At 48.3% G+C, this 16,810-nt stretch overlaps 1 protein-coding gene across 1 annotated transcript; it reads right to left on the bottom strand.

Moving 5' to 3' along the window:
- Nucleotides 1–546: 546 nt before the first annotated feature.
- Nucleotides 547–14,891, bottom strand: LOC140403640 (nodal homolog). Its single transcript, XM_072491789.1, has 3 exons — nt 14,284–14,891; nt 6,159–6,955; nt 547–1,158 (listed from the first exon to the last, which is right to left on the bottom strand). The coding sequence occupies exons 1-3, from the start codon at nt 14,717–14,719 to the stop codon at nt 1,006–1,008; spliced, it is 1,386 nt and encodes a 461-aa protein (XP_072347890.1). The 5' UTR covers nt 14,720–14,891; the 3' UTR covers nt 547–1,005.
- Nucleotides 14,892–16,810: the final 1,919 nt, after the last annotated feature.

Raw genomic sequence — 16,810 nt, 5'->3', positions numbered from 1 at the left:
GTGCTCTGCCCATTTGACCAGCCAACATACTGACCAAACCCACACATTCCCTCTAGATCATTAATACACAAACAGCAAGGAGCCCATCTCTGATCCCGGGGAACATCCCTGAACACAGCTTCCAAAAAGGGCAACCCGGGAGAGTTGGGAACTGCCGCCTGCACTCCATTGTGAGGCACGCCTGCTCTGACGCAATGTGGGGTTCCCCGCCTCTGACGCACCATGTGGCGCCACCTCTTCACGCATTGTGAGGTCACGCCTCCTCTGATGCGCCGTTGAGACTCCGCCCCTCTGACGCATTACGGCCCCACCTCCTCGCAATGCGACTCCGCCATTTTGAATAGGCCGTATTCCGAGGCGCGGTGCACCCTGGGTAGGCAGGGCCGCCATTATCCAGCTCGAGGAAGCGGAAAGTTCTTCCCAGGTTCTTTCCACAAGCTTCTCGGGCCGCAAGGAGCGGCTCAGGGCGCCAGCGGTTTAGGCCACTGTGCTTCTCCGGAGATTTTTTTGAACAAACAAAGCTTAACTGAAGAATGCTAGAATCAATACAGTTAATAAGCGCTTTATATCAGTGGATACATCGCTGAAAGTACAGCTAATGTTCAGCAAGAGCTACAAAAAATCAGATAACATTTTCAGTTGCAGATCATTTATGATAAGCGGTTTTACATTTTTCTCTCTGTCCATTTTGTCCCCTTTCCTGCCTTCCTCAGATCATTGTTTCTGGAGGCATGGACTCCTTCCTGGGGCACACCACTGGACCGGTGGCTATTTGACTGCCAGAACCATCACAGTTCAGTCCAAACTTGTGCATGTACTTGTACTTCCAACAGAGAATCGCTCCGGTTGGCTCCTTGCACCCTCCTCAGACTTGATAAGATTGGTTGTTCGACTGTGTGAGGCATCAGTTCAGAGAAAACTCTTGATCGCACTCAGCCACTCAATTGGGCCATCAGCGACCTGACTGGTTTCTGAACGCTTGTGAAATGAAAGCAGGTAAGTTGGTCAACGGCAGCCGCACTCTTCTACCACCATGTTCTCGTGGTGCCGTAACACCACTTCACCCTTCTCCATGTACAGCATGCTCATTGGGTTCATTTTGATGGGCACACAGCAAGGGGAAGGCACCAGTGTGGGATGATGGAATTTGAGCAGACTCTGAAAGTGACAAACATACAATTTTAACAAAAAACTTAAAACATATTCCATATTATTATTAGGGTCTTCTATCTTCATGAGCTTTACTTTTCCAGTGTTCACCTGTTACGTTTCCTCTTCTGAAGAGACAGATTCCTGAGCACTTAGAAAATCCTAATACTATTGGGCAGAGTCAATATAGAGCCATGAAAGGGAAACCTATGAGGTTGATTTGTTCGTTTTAATTTTCCAAAACTTCCTCGAAGGTCCCATTTCATTGGAGGATAGTAAATGTAACTCCATTATTTAAAAAAGGGAGAGAGACAGAAAGTGGTAAACTACAGACCTGATAGCTTAACACCTGTCATAGGGACAATGTTAGAAGCTATTATTAAAGAAGTTATAGCAGGGTATTTGGATAAGTTCAAGATAATCAGGCAGAGTCAACATGGTTTTCTGAAAGGGAAATCATGTTTAACCAACTTATTGTGAGTTCTTTGAGGAAGTAACATGTGCTGTGGATAATGGGGAACCAGTGGATGTACTGTACTTAGGCATATGGTGTCACTTCAAAGGTTATTGCAGAAAATAAAAGCTCATGATGTAGGGGGTAACATATTGGCATGGATAGAAGATTGGAAACAAAGTAGGCATAAATGGGTAATTTTCAGGTTGGCAAGATATAATGAGCAGTGGGCGACAGGGATCAGTGCTGGGATCTCAATTGTTTACAATTTATATAATTACTTGAATGAAGGGTCATCCATGATAGCTAAATTTGCTGATGACACAAAGATAGGTAGGAAAGTAAATTGTGAAGAGGACGTAAGGAGACTACCAAAAGATAGAGATGGTTGAAGTGAATGGGCAAAGATCTGGCAGAGCATTACATGGTATTATCCATTTTGACTGAAAGAATAAAAGTGAAGTGTATTATCTAAGTGGTGCTGGTTTGCAGAGCTCTGAGATTAATTAGCCTTAGTAATTAGGAAAACTAATAGAATGTTATAATTTATTACGATGGGGAATTTCATACAAAAGTATGGAGGTTTTGCTTCAATTGTACGGAACACTAGTGAGACAACATTATGAGAATTGTGTCCTTATTTAAGGAAAGATGTAAATGCATTGGAAGCAGTTCAGAGATGGTTTATTGGACTAATACCAGGAATGGGCGGGTTACTTATGAGGAAAGGTTGGACAGACTGGACTGGAGTTTAGAAGAGTAAGAGACAACTTGATTGGAACACAAGATCCTGAAGGGTCTTGAGAGGGTGGATCTGGAGAGGATGTTTCCTCTTGTGGGAAAATCTAGAGCCAGGAATCACTGATTAAAAATAAGGGGTTTCTCCGTGTTGGAGTTTGCATGTTCTCCCTGTGTCTGCGTGGGTCCCACCCCAACAACCCAGAGATGTGCAGGTGGATTGGCCACACTAAATTGTCCCTTAATTGGAAAAACATTTTTGAAGAAAATAAGGTGTTGCTCATTAAGATGCAGATTAGATGAAATCTTTTGCTCAGAGGTCGTGGGAACTCTTTTCCTCAGAAGGCAGGGGAAGCAGAGTCTTTGAATATTTTTACCACCAGGTTAAAGTCCAACAGGTTTGTTTCGATGTCACTAGCTTTCGGAGAGCTGCTCCTTCCTCAGGTGAGGAAGGAGCAGTGCTCCGAAAGCTACTGACATCGAAACAAACCTGTTGGACTTTAACCTGGTGTTGTAAGACTTCTTACTGTGCTCACCCTAGTCCAACGCCCACATCTCCACATCATGAATATTTTTAAGGCAGAGGTGGATAGATTATTGGTAAACAAGGGGTGAAAGGTTATTGGGGATAGGCAGGGTACAGATTTGAGGTTCCAATCAGATCAGCCATGATCTTATTAAATGGCGGAGCAGGCTCGAAGGGCTGAATGGCCCACTCCTGCTCCGTGTTCATATCCCGTGAGATTGAGTATAAACCAAGGCTATAATTCCCAAAAGTTTAGAAGAAAGATAAATGGTCTAATCGAAGCATCTAAACCTATCAGGGATTTGACAGTGTAGATCCTGAGAGAATACATCCTCTGGAGAATCTAGGACTGGGAGTTGGGGGGGTCACATTCTTAGAATACAAGGTCAGCCGTTAGGATATGTAACATTTAAAAGAAAATAGCCTAAATATCTGTAATACAGAATGTAAAATGATGCCAATCACAGAATCCCTACAGTGCAGGAGGCCATTCGGCCCATCGAGCTGCACCAGCCCGCTGAAAGATCTGGCATTCCTTCCTTACACCTCTCCACTTCTATAACTCTCGTTCATCCTTTAAGCCGCCCCTTAAAATCTACCACCGCGATGATTTTTTTGGCAGTCTGCCCTGATATCACATATGGGGCTGTTTAGCACAGGGCTAAATCGCTGACTTTTAAAGCAGACCGAGGCAGGCCAGCAGCACGGTTAAATTCCCGTACCAGCCTCCCCGAATATGGGGCCGGAATGTGCCGACTAGGGGCTTTTCACAGTAACTTCATTTGAAGCCTATTTGCGACAATAAGCGATCTTCATTCATTTCATTTCATGTGTCTCAATACCTAATTTTGCTAAGTAGCGCTGCTGTGAAATGGCTTGGGATGTTTGATTACCCTCCAGACAGTATATAAATTAGAGGTTGTTGTTGGAAGGCTCCCTAAAGATTTGAATGAGATTAATAGTGCCAGAACTTACTGATGTTATTACAGTCCATCTGAGCGAAGATTGATGCAGAGGATTATAATGCAGATTTGTCCCTGTAATGCACCCAATGATATTTCAACAGGTAGGATAAGTAGACCGGTGTGAGTAACAGTTGCGAGTTGAACTCCACGAGGGCAGTGTCCAGGGAATTGTGCCAATATATACCAGCTGAAGCAGATTAATGCTGGCCTTCCCCACTTAGGAAAATACTTCGGAAAGGGGGAAATGTAGCAGGGCTCTGGGGAAAGAACAGAGTGCAAAGGGATTGGAGGGTGAATAGGAGTCACTGGATAGGGGGGCAGAATGTGCTCTTTCTGTGATGCATGATCCTATCGTTCTCGTATCTGGGCGGCACGGTAGCACTATAGCTTCAGAGCGCCAGGGTCCCAGGTTCGATTCCTGGCTTTGGTCACTGTCTGTGCGGAGTCTGCACGTTCTCCCTGTGTCTGCGTGGGTTTCCTCCCACTGAAAGACATGTGGTTAGGTAATTTAAACATTCTGAATTCTCCCTCAGTGTACCCGAACAGGCGCCGGAGTGTGGCAACTAGGGGATTTTCACAGTAACTTCATTTTTTAAAAATATGAATTTAGAGTACCCAATTTATTTTTTCCAATTAAGGGGCAATTTAGCATGGCCAATCCACCTATCTTGCACATCTTTGGGTTGTGGAGGCGAAACCCACGCAGACACGGGGAGAATGTGCAAATTCCACAATGACAGTGACCCAGAGCTGGGATCGAACCTGGGACCTCGGCGCCGTGAGGCAGCAATGCTAACCACTGCGCCACCGTGCTGCCGCCACAGTAACTTGTTTGCAGTGTTAATGTAAGCCTACTTGTGATAATAATAAAGATTATTATTACATCACAGAAACAGGCCATTTCACCCATCTAACCTATGCTGGCATTTATGCTGCACACGAGCCCCTTCTCATCCTATTTCATTAAACCCTATTAACACAATGGCGGCATTTAGGCATCATTGCCTCACAGCTCCAGGGACCTGGTTTTGATTCCGGCCTCGGGTGACTCTGTGGAGTTTGCACGTTCTCCCCGTGTCCACTTGGGGTTCTTCCGGGTGCTCCGGTTTCCTCCCGCAGTCCAAAGTTGTGCAGGTTAGGTGGATTGGCCATGAGAAATTGCCCCTTAGTGGTCAAAGATGTGCAGGTTACGGCAGCACGGTGGCGCAGTGGGTTAGCCCTGCTGCCTCACGGCGCCGAGGTCCCAGGTTCGACCCTGGCTCTGGGTCACTGTCTGTGTGGAGTTTGCACACTCTCCCCTTGTTTGCGTGGGTTTCACCCCCACAACCCAAAGATGTGCAAGATAGGTGGATTGGCCATGCTAAATTGCCCTTTAATTGGAAAAAATGAACTGGGTACTCTAAATTTATATTAAAATAAGGTGCGCAGGTTACAGGGATAGGCCGGGAGAGTGAGTGGGCCTGGGCAGGGCGGTCTTTCAGAAGGTCAGCGCAGACTCAATGGGCCAAATGGTCTCCTTCTGCACTGTAGAGATTCTATGATTTCTATGGTTCTATGACATCACTTTCTGTTCCTTTCTCCCCCACGTTCTCATCCAATTCCTCCATAAATGTGTTTACCCCGACTATACCCCGTGGTGTCAGCTTCCGCAATCTCTCCACCTTTTAATTGGACTGATTAGCAAATATCTGAAATTGATGGCTGGGCTACTGAACTTCCAAACAAGCAAAAACGCTCTCTCTCTAACCTATCAACAACCACATATCGTCGAAATCCATTTTTAAAAATAAATTTAGAGTATCCAATTCTTTTTTTTCCAATTAAGGGGCAATTTAGCGTGGCCAATCCACCTAGCCTGCACATCTTTGGGTTGTGGGGGTGGTTTAGCACACTGGGCTAAATCGCTGGCTTTGAAAGCAGACCAAGGCAGGCCAGCAGCACGGTTCAATTCCCGTACTAGCCTCCCCGAACAGGCGCCGGAATGTGGCGACCAGGGGCTTTTCACAGTAACTTCATTTGAAGCCTACTCGTGACAATAAGCGATTTTCATTTCACACGGGGAGAATGTGCAAACTCCACACCGACAGTGACCCAGAGCCGGGATCGAATCCGGGTCCTCGGTGGCGTGAGGCTCTGTGCTGCCTGTCTCCTAAATCCTTTCTAGAGAAAGGTTCGCTCCTTCCTGGCATCACCCTCTAAGTGCTGTCCGGAATGTGCAGTCCAAGCAAGGTGGCGGATCGACTGCATTTGTTGGGAATATTGGGCTTTTTTTTTCCACATCATTAAATGCAGCAAGAGATGGGCGTTTAACATGAGGTGGCATTACCTGCATGTAAGCATGGTTGGTGGGTTTGGCATCCTCCCCCGATGGCGATGGGCACTCGCCCTCACAGCGGAAAGCGTTGTACATTTTTGGAAAGATGACCCAGGCCCCCCAGCCAATCTTCCCAAACTTGACCTGAAACCTGATCCTCCGGCACTTGGTCTGGTCGCTGCTTTGACGGTGGTGCCGGGGGTGCCGGTGAACGGGAAGGCCGCTACGTTCGGCCCTGCCTCTTCCTCTGCCCCGGCCGCGAGCTCTCTTCAGCTGCCGTGCCGCCTGGCCCTTCTGCTTCGGCCGGCGGCCTTTCCTCTTCCGGGGTTTGCTGACGTGCTTGGAGGTGGTGGCGTCATTGAGGAGCGAGGAGCTCTCCGTGCAGCTCTGCTCGGGCCTCCGGGAGAAGACCAGTAGCAGCGCCGTCTCCTTCTTCCCCTGGGCGGAGGGCAGGGACCTCTTCCTCCGGCAGGCCGGGCTCTCCGGCCACTGGGCCCCGGCCAGACCGCCCATCCGGCTGGCCTCCCTGCGGTCGATCCAGTGCCGCAGGATGTCGGTGACGTTGTAGACGGCGCAGTCGGCCGCGTCCTCCAGCACCGCGTCCGGGGGGAAGGATCCCAAGAAGAGTTGGTCCTGGCAGGTAGCCCGGCCACACGGGTACTCCGACTGGTGGTGGAGCTCGAGGAGGGAGCAGGACTCTGCGAAGGCCGGCACGTTGATCCGCAACTCGGCAAACTGAAGCTTCTCGTTGGCCGCCAGAGTGGACATGTCAAACGTCAGAATCCAACGGCTCCCATTGTGATGAAAACCTAGGACCAGGAGGACAAGACAGGTTAACGGAGAGAAGGGAGGCAGCCCTGATGGCTGAGTGTGACAGTGAGCCAAACAAAACAGTACAGCCATGAAAACCATCCCTACACTGTGCTAGGGGCATGGCACTCAAAGGCACAGAAGTAGCCCATTCAACACTTGGGGCCTGCTCCTGAGGGCTATTGACAGGGTGAATGCCAAGTGGATGTTTAGAAGAATCTAGAACCAGGGTTACTGTTCAAGAATAAGGAGTTGCTCATTTAAGACGGCGATGAGGAGAAATCTTTTCCCTCCGAGGGCGGCGACTCCGGAACTCTCGTCCTCACAAGGCAGTGGAAGCAGAATCTCTGAATATTTTTTTCGGCAGAGCTCGAGGATTAGCAAGGGGGTGAAAGGTTATCGGGGGGGGGGGGGGGGGGGGGGGGGGGGAATGTGGGGGTTGAGGTTACAATCAGATCGGCCATGATGTTATTGACTGGCGCAGCAGGCTCGAGGGGCCGAGTGGCCAGCTCCTGCTCCTAATTCACAGGCTCAATAAGATCATGGCCGGGTTGTGGTGTCTGATCAATTTTGCTGTCTCCCCTCCCCCTCCTTAACCCCTGACTCCCTTGCCAATCAAAAATATGTCCATCTCCACCTTGAATATATTCAATGACCCAGCCCCCACTGCTCCCCTGGGAAGGTCCTCTGAGAGAAAACAAACTTCTAATCTCCATCTTAATCTTCAACTGTGTTCCAGACACCCCCGCACCCCCAACCACTACAGGTTCTCCCAGTATCCACCCTATCGAGTCCCCTCAGGTCATATATGTTACAATAACTCTCATTCTTGAGCTATGTCAACTGATCTCCTCTAAGGCCACAGGAAGCTCTATAAAGCAGTCTGGTTCTCCCCAAGCTGTGGCGGAGTGAACATCAGCCGGTGTTCCCACTCTTGATCATCACCCAATGATTCTGGGGAGCTGCGGTGAGTCGATGAGGACAGGACCAATTTGGATATGGTGCCACTAACCGTAGCTTACAAATGTGCTGTTTATGATTGTTGTAAAAGCCAATCTGGTTCACTCATGCGAAGGAAATCTGCCCATCTTACCTGGCCTGGCCTACATTTCGCTCCAGAACGTGGCTGACTCTTAACTGCCCTCTGAAGTGGCCGAGCAAGCCTCTCGATAATTCAAGGGCAGTTCACAGAATCTTTACAGTTCAGAAGGAGGCCATTTGGCCCATCCAGTCTGCACTGGCCCTCTGAAAGAGCATACCTCCGAGTCCCACGCTCCTTCTTTACCCGCGTCACCTTGCATATTCTCTGTTTTCAGACAGCAATGCAAATCTCGAGCGACCTTGCCTCCACCACCCTCTCAGGAAGTGAGTTCCAGGCTCTGGGAGAACAACCTTTCATCACTTCTACTCCTTTTCCCCATTGTTTTAAATCCAAACCCTCTAGATCTTGATGCTCTCTTGAGTGGGAAGTTTCTCAATATTTACCCTGGTCCTCGAGACCTCTATCAGATCTCCTCTCACCCTTCTTTTACCCCAAGGGAAACAGACCCAGCCTCTCCAATCTTTCCTCAGAGCTACAGGTGTTTTCCCCTGGAATCATTCTTGTGAATCTCCTCTATGCTCTCTCCCAAAGCCTTCACATCCTTCACCAAGGATGGCCCCCAGGACTGGACGCATTACTCCAGGTGAGGCCTAACTGGTGTCTTAGGGGATGCCTGCCAGGGATGGCCCGTGTCCCATGAAAGGAGTTTAAAAATTGCGGTTTGTGGGAGCATGCTGTGCACAAATTGGCTGCTGTCTTTCTTAACACTTCAGGAATGTCAGGAATGCATTTTGGGCTATCCCCAGGTAATGAAAGGCATGAAATTATGACAAGTTATCCAATCTGTGAGGAGAACGGGAAAGGGTAATTGAGTCAGGCAGTCACGCATGTGCGGAATGCGAGTGACGACCTGAATGAACTTGGTGCCAGTGACGTGGACTGGATGGATGACAGACAAGGCCGAATGAGATTCACACAGTGAGCGAGGGGACAGCTGGCTGCAGGCCCATGGTTTATTCCAAATTAAAAATGGGCAGTGTATCGGATGTCAGACATTTTGTTTTACTGAAGTGCGAGGCGCCAATCTGTTTCATTCTCTGATGGGATGTGGGGAAGGCCAACATTAATTACCCCTTCCTAATTGCCCCTTGAGGAGGGAGTGGTGAGCTGCCTTCGTGCACCGCCGGACTTCATGTGGCGTAGGTAAACTCAGTGTTATTAGAATCATAGAATCGCTACAGTGCAGAAGGAGGCCATTCGGCCCATTGAGACTGCACCGACCCTCTGAAGGAGCCCCCTACCTATCCCTGGGGCCAAGTAACATCGCCTAACCTTTTGGGCACCAAGGGGCAATTTAGCGTGGCCACTCCACCTAACCTGCACATCTTTGGGTTGTGGGTTGAGACCCACACAGATACAGGGAGAATGTGCAAACTCCACACGGACAGTGACCCAGGGCTGGGATCAAACCCGGGTCCTCAGCACCGTGAGGCAGCAGTGCTAATCACTGCGCCACCGTGCTGCCTCTGCCCATATTTTAATTGAGGAGAGAATTACTCAGAAAAAACATAGAATCATAGAAATGTTACAGCGCAGAATGAATGAAAATCACTTATTCATAGATAACATAGAATTTACAGTGCAGAAGGAGGCCATTCGGCCCATCGAGTCTGCACTGGCTCTTGGAAAGAGCACCCTACCTAAGGTCAACACCTCCACCCTATCCCCATAACCCAGTAACCCCACCCAACACTAAGGGCAATTTTGGTCACTGAGGGCAATTTATCATGGCCAATCCCCCTAACCTGCACATCTTTGGACTGTGGGAGGAAACCGGAGCACCCGGAGGAAACCCACGCAGACACGGTGAGAACGTGCAGACTCCGCACAGACAGTGACCCAAGCCGGAATCGAACCTGGGACCCTGGAGCTGTGAAGCAATTGTGCTATCCACAATGCTACCGTGCTGCCCATAAGACATAGGAGCAGAATTAGGCCATTCGACCCATCGAGTCTGCTCTCCCATTCAATCATTTTTAAAATAAATTTAGAGTACCCAATTATTTTTTTTCCAATTAAGGGGCAATTTAGCGTGGCCAATCCACCTAACCTGCACATCTTTGGGTTGTGGGGGTGAAACCCACGCAGACATGGGGAGAATGTGCAAACTCCACACGGACAGTGACCCAGGGCCGGGATTCGAACCCGGGTCCTCAGCACCGCAGTCCCAGTGTTAACCACTGTGCCACATGCCGCCCTACTTATTGTCACAAGTAGGCTTCAAATGAAGTTACTGTGAAAAGCCCTAGTCGCCACATTCCGGCGCCTGTTCGGGGAGGGAGAAGGAAGCCATTCAGCCCATCTTGCCCATCCCAGCCCGAGGACACCCAGCTGCCCTTGCTAATCCCGCCTTCCTGCACCTGGTCCATAGCTCTGTAGCTTAGGGCACTTAAGGTGCAGATCCAGGTACCTTTATAAAGAGTTTAGGGTCTCTGCCTCCACCACCAACTCAGGCAGCGAATTCCAGACTCCCTACCCTCTGTGTAAAAAGGTTTTTCCTCACGCCCCCTCTATCTGTCAAGAAAACAGGCAAATAAATGCACTGATAGCTGTTCTTGAGTTAAAACTCGGAAGCTTAATGCTAACAGTTAATGGTCAGATCGGGGGAATGGAGTTCGTCGATACCTTTAATTGAGCGAGAGACCCTCCCACTGCTGTGTGGAAATTTGAAATTCCTCTTGTACCAAAAACGTGGCCATTGCTGATCATCTGTCTGATAATAATAATCTTTATTATTGTCACAAGTAGGCTTACATTAACACTGCAATGAAGTTACTGTGAAAATCCCCTAGTCGCCACACTCCAGCGCCTGTTCGGGTACACTGAGGGAGAATTCAGAATGTCCAAATTACATAACAAGCACGTCTTTCGGGACTTGTGGGAGGAAACCAGAGCACCCGGAGGAAACCCACAGACACTTTAAAAAAAATAAATTTAGAGTATCCAATTATTTTCTTTTCCAATTAAGGGGCAATTTAGCGTGGCCAATCCACCTAACCTACACATCTTTGGGTTGTGGGGGTGAAACCCACACAGACATGGGTAGAATGTGCAAACTCCACACGGGCAGTGATCCAGGGCCGGGATTTGAACCCGGGTCCTCAGCGCCGCAGTCCCAGTGCTATCCACTGCGCCACATGCCGTCCTAGAAACCCACGCAGACACGTGGAGAGCGTGCAGACTCCGCACAGACAGTGACCCAAGCCGGGAATCGATCCTGGAACCCTGTGAAGCTACAATGCTAACCACTGTGCTACCATGCCGGCCTAATAAAATTATAGAAGTTAAAACTTTGTGCTTCTGGAAATCTGAATTCTTTCTTCTATTGATAACTGTAAAGGAAGACAATCTATTATTTGTCAAGATTCTTTTTGTCGGGGGAAGGAGTGGATATATATTAAAACAAGTTTAATCTAATATCTGTCCATTACTAAATACTGATCAATCTATCTATGTATCCATATATTGGGCTTCAGTAGCCCAGTCACTATGTTAGTAAACTAGTCATGTACAGGCCTCAACTAATGATCTGGAGAAACAAGTTCAAATGCCACCAGCAGCTGGGGAACTTTATACAAAGATACATAGAACATACAGTGCAGAAGGAGGCCATTCGGCCCATCGAGTCTGCACCGACCCACTTAAGCCCTCACTTCCACCCTATCCCCGTAACCTGATAGCCCCTCCTAAACCTTTTGGTCATTAAGGGCAATTTATCATGGCCAATCCACCTACCCTGCACATCTTTGGACTGTGTGAGGAAACCGGAGCACCCGGAGGAAACCCACGCACACACGGGGAGAACGTGCAGACAGTGTCCCAGCAGGGAATCGAACCTGGAACCCTGGCGCTGTGAAGCCACAGTGCTATCCACTTGTGCTACCGGGCTGCCCTAACAACTTCAATCAATCTTGAATTTTAAAAAGCTGGTATTAAGGATGGTGATCATGAAACAATCAGATTGTTGTAAGCGGGTCGTTGAGGAGTTTGGTCACAGCGGGGAAGAAGCTGTTTTTGAATGAGTTAGTGCGTGTTCTCAGACTTTTGTATCTCCTGCCCGATTTGTGGGGGGAGAGCTGACTGGTGGTGGTTTAACCCGAGGGTCAACACACCTCAGGCGAGGGGCGAGGTTGAGAAGGCGGGGCCTTCGTGAATAACCTCAGCCGGTACGGGAACTGAACCCACAGCTGTTGGCCTCGTCCCGCATCACGAACTAGCATCAGTAAACTGAGCGTTATTAGTTCACGTTTGCCTCCTGTCAAAAGGGAGTAACCTCAAAAATTCCCTCTTCCCTGGCCTCCTTCCAAATGTTGACTTTTGACACGTGGCGTGGCGTCCAAGTTAGCTCCCCTCGCTTAAACAGCTCACCAAACACTTCACGGTGTGGAGATGCTGGCATTGGACTGGGGTGAGCGTAGTAAGAAGTCTTACAACACCTGATTCACCCGAGGAAGGAGCAGTGCTCTGAAAGCTAGTGATTCGAAACAAACCTGTTGGACTTTAACCTGGTGTTGGAAGACTTCTAACTGCAAACACTGCATGTGAGAGGAACCTGTGGGATTACTGGGGGGCAGCACAATTCATTCAGGAGGGGAGCACGTTGGAACAGCCTTTGCAGACAGAACACCAGCAGTTATATTTTCAAAAGCAAATTACTGCAGATGCTGGAATCGAAAACAGAAACTCCTGGACAATCTCAGCAGCTTTGACAAAGAAGTCATCCAGCCTCGAAACGTTAGCTCCCTTCTCTCTCCAGCAGCGATATGATGGGAAATGCCCACATTAAAGAAACATCCCCAAAAAAGCCATCTTTGTTTTATTTACAATTGTTGGATCAGCTGTGAGATATTTTTCATGTTTCCCACTCAGACATTTAGCAGTCTGATTGTAACATAAACTCTGCTAACTGCACCGAAAGAAAGTACTTAATTGGCTGTCGGGCAAGGAGACTGAAAGGGGCTACATAAATGCAAACTGCATGTAGGGAGACTGAAAACATTTCTTTTTTGATGAATTTAATGCAGAAAAATATCAAAGAAAAGTTCCCCAATCCGACTCAATCATGTGTGAAAAGTCTTCCCAGTGAATGTGGATTGGGGGAGATGTCGTTCTCTGGGGTAATTGGGCTGCAATACACTTTGGGAGGAGACAGATTGCTGAGGCATTATTACACTGCAGTGCCTAGTGACACGCCTCGATCCTCGCTGGGCAATGTCCCTTTACAAAGGGCATCAACTCCTGAATGTGGATTGAAACAGACTTACTGTGTCTGGGACAGAGATTGTGGGGGGGGGGGGGGGGGGGGGGGGCGGGGAAGCGGCGGCCACATCAAAAGCGATTGCAAAAAAAAAACTGACCACCCCACCACAGCACAGAGGCACACACAGAGACACAAAATCAACACAAGAAACAAAATCAACACAACAGACACTCACAGATAGAGAGACCCACACGCAGAGAGACACATACACACACAGATAGAGACAGACACATGCACACAGAGAGGCACAGACAGATAGAGGCACAGAAATGCACAGATAGACACGCACACAGATATAAGCACACACATGCACACAGATAGAGACGCACACACAGAAAGAGACAGACACATGCACACAGAAAGAGGCACAGACAGATAGACGCACATACACAGATAGAGGCACAGACACACACATGCACACAGATAGACACGCACACAGATATAAACACACACATGCACACAGATAGAGACACACACACAGATAGAGACAGGCACACATGCACACAGAGACACACACATGCACACAGATAGAGACACACACACAGATAGAGACAGACACACATGCACACACAGAGACACACACATGCACAGATAGACACAGACACACATACAGACATACACTTACAGATAGAGACACAGACACACATATACACATATAGAGACACACATATACACAGATAGAGATACACACACACACACAGAGACAGATACAGACACAGACACAGAGACACACAGCTAGAGACACAGACAGGCACACACACACACACAGACAGCCACACATATACAAACATATACAGAGAGACACAGACAGGCCCACAGAGACACATACAGAGAGACACACACATACAAACATACACAGGCACACACATGTACACAGGAGACACAGACATACACACAGATAGAGACACAGACACAGAGCAAAGCACAGAATCAAGAGGGATTGAAACAGATTAATTATACTTTACTTTTCGCCACCAGGCTCCGCACAGTGTCCGCCTCTGCCACTCTCTCGTGGGGCGAGAGGCCGGTGTAATTCCCCGAGTTGTAGCTGCGGTACAGGCTCACCATGTGGGAGGGCAGCTTCAGGCTGATGTTGCGAGCCTCCAGGCGCTTGATGAACGCAGCCACCTCCCTCAGGCCGGGCGGGGGCCCCGGCTTGGTGTCCAGCACACGCCGGGTCCAGTTGCCTGTTCGATTCCCCTGGGCGACAGAGATGGAAAGCAGAGCGGGCAGCAGCACTGTGACTGGGAACTGCATTGGTGGCTTGAGAATGGTGACAGCTCCCTGTGTGTGTGTGTGTGTGTGTGTGTTGGGAGTGAGTGAGAGAGAGAGAACCTCCTTATATCCAACCCTCCCAATGCATATTAACTCCCCAAATAACCCAGACAGATCGAAAGCCATTATCCCTCTAATGTGGTTCCTTCATGTCAGGCAGTAATTAGTTTTGCAAGACAACAAAAATGTTACATGAAGTCCCAATTCTCTTTCCCCTCACCCACAATGTTACAGTTGGGTTTGCCAATGGCTACATTATTCAGTGTCAATGCAGTTTCGATGTTTCCAGTCCCATCTTTTAGATGTGCAAAAGTGACAGACTCGACTTGAAGGTGCTGCTTTTGAAGGGTGGGTTAAGAGGGGTTAACTCCGCAATTCACAGGCCTTCCAATCCATCAGATGAAAGCACATTTCAAATTTGGGCAGCTTCCTCAGTGGGGGGTTATCAGCTTTATTCCAAACTCCGTCCCAATCATTAATGTGATCCCAATGGAAATTTGGCAGACAATTGTAACATTGTCTTTTTTAATTAAATATATTAAAACAAACGGATTTCTCTGCATCACCAAATGATGCTATGAGTGAATTTTGATTGAGCCCATTTGAAGGGATAGCGTGGGAACATGTTCCCACATGAAGGGAATGTAAATCGGTGATTTCTTTTAAGTGAGTGGACACTTCATTTGAATTAAGCAACCCATTGAAAGGTGGGCTGAATCAAGTTAATTCGAGAACAGTGCAAATGTATATCATCGTTTACATTCATACAATTTTTATTCATTTTTAACACCAACCCCAAGATTTTTGGCAGAGGTATAGATTTTCTACAGTGCAGAAGAAGGCCTTTCGGCCCATCGAGTCTACACCAACCCCCCGAAAGGCCACCCTACCTTGGCCCACTCCCCCGCCCTATCTCTGTAACACAGCATGGTAACATTGTGGATAGCACAATTGCTTCACAGCTCCAGGGTCCCAGGTTCGATTCCCGGCTTGGGTCACTGGCTGTGCGGAATCTGCACATCCTCCCCGCGTCTGCGTGGGTTTCCTCCGGGTGCTCCGGTTTCCTCCCACAGCCCAAAGATGTGCAGGTCAGGTGGATTGGCCATGATAAATTGCCCTTAGTGTCCAAAATTGCCCTTAGTGTTGGGTGGGGTAACTGGGTTATGGGGATAGGGTGGGGATGTGGGCTTGGGTAGTGTGCTCTTTCCAAGAGCCGGTGCAGACTCGACGGGCCGAATGGCCACCTTCTGCACTGTAAATTCTATGATAAACCTGCGCATCTTTGGAAACTAAGGGGCAATTTAGCATGGCCTATCCACCTAACCTGCACATCTGCAGTTGCTCCACAGCTCCAGGGTCTGTGCGGAGTCTGCACGTTCTCCCCGTGTGTGCGTGGGTTTCCTCCGGGTGCTCCGGTTTCCTCCCGCAGTCCAAAGATGTGCAGGTTAGGTGGATTGGCCATGATAAATTGCCCTTAGTGTCCGAAAAGGTTAAGTGGGGTTACTGGGTTATGGGGATACAGTGGAGGCGTGGGCTTGAGTAGGGTTCTCTTTGCAAGGGCCGGTGCAGACTAGATGGGCTGAATGGCCTTCTTCAGCACTGTAAATTTAATGATTCTATAGAACAGAATGTAGAACATACAATGCAGAAGGAGGCCATTCGGCCCATTGAGTCTGCACCGACCCACTTAAGCCCTCACTTCCACCCTATCCCCGTAACCCAATAACCCCATCTAACCTTTCTTTGGTCACTCAGGGCAATTTATCATCGCCAATCCACCTAACCTGCACGTCTTTGGACTATGATTCTATGAATCTATGATCTTTGGACTTGAAAAGAGTCTCCAAGATAGAAAAGGTTGAAATACAAACAGAAAGTGCTGGATAAACTCAGCAGGTCTGACAGCCTCTGCAGAGAGTGAAAATAGAGTTTCGAATCAGTATGACTGAAGGAGAATCACGCGCACTCGAAACGCTAACTCTGTTTATCTCTCCACAGATGCTGCAAGACCTACTGAGTTTAACAGCAGTTTCTGTTTTTATTCCAGATATTCAGCATCTGCAGTATTTTGCTTTTACTTTCGGGAAAAGTTTGATTTGGCAAGAAAAGTGAAATAAGGTTAGAAACTGGGTAGGGAATTTTCTCGGTAAACTAATTAACAGCCTGTTAAGACAGGGCGGTGCATTTAAAATACAACTATTTGCAGTAGCAAATTAA

The sequence above is a fragment of the Scyliorhinus torazame genome, chromosome 28, assembly GCF_047496885.1.
Source record: "Scyliorhinus torazame isolate Kashiwa2021f chromosome 28, sScyTor2.1, whole genome shotgun sequence".
NCBI lineage: Eukaryota > Metazoa > Chordata > Chondrichthyes > Carcharhiniformes > Scyliorhinidae > Scyliorhinus > Scyliorhinus torazame.
The sequence above is the reverse complement of the archived record's forward strand: the minus strand, read 5'-3'. Positions and strand labels throughout refer to the sequence as shown.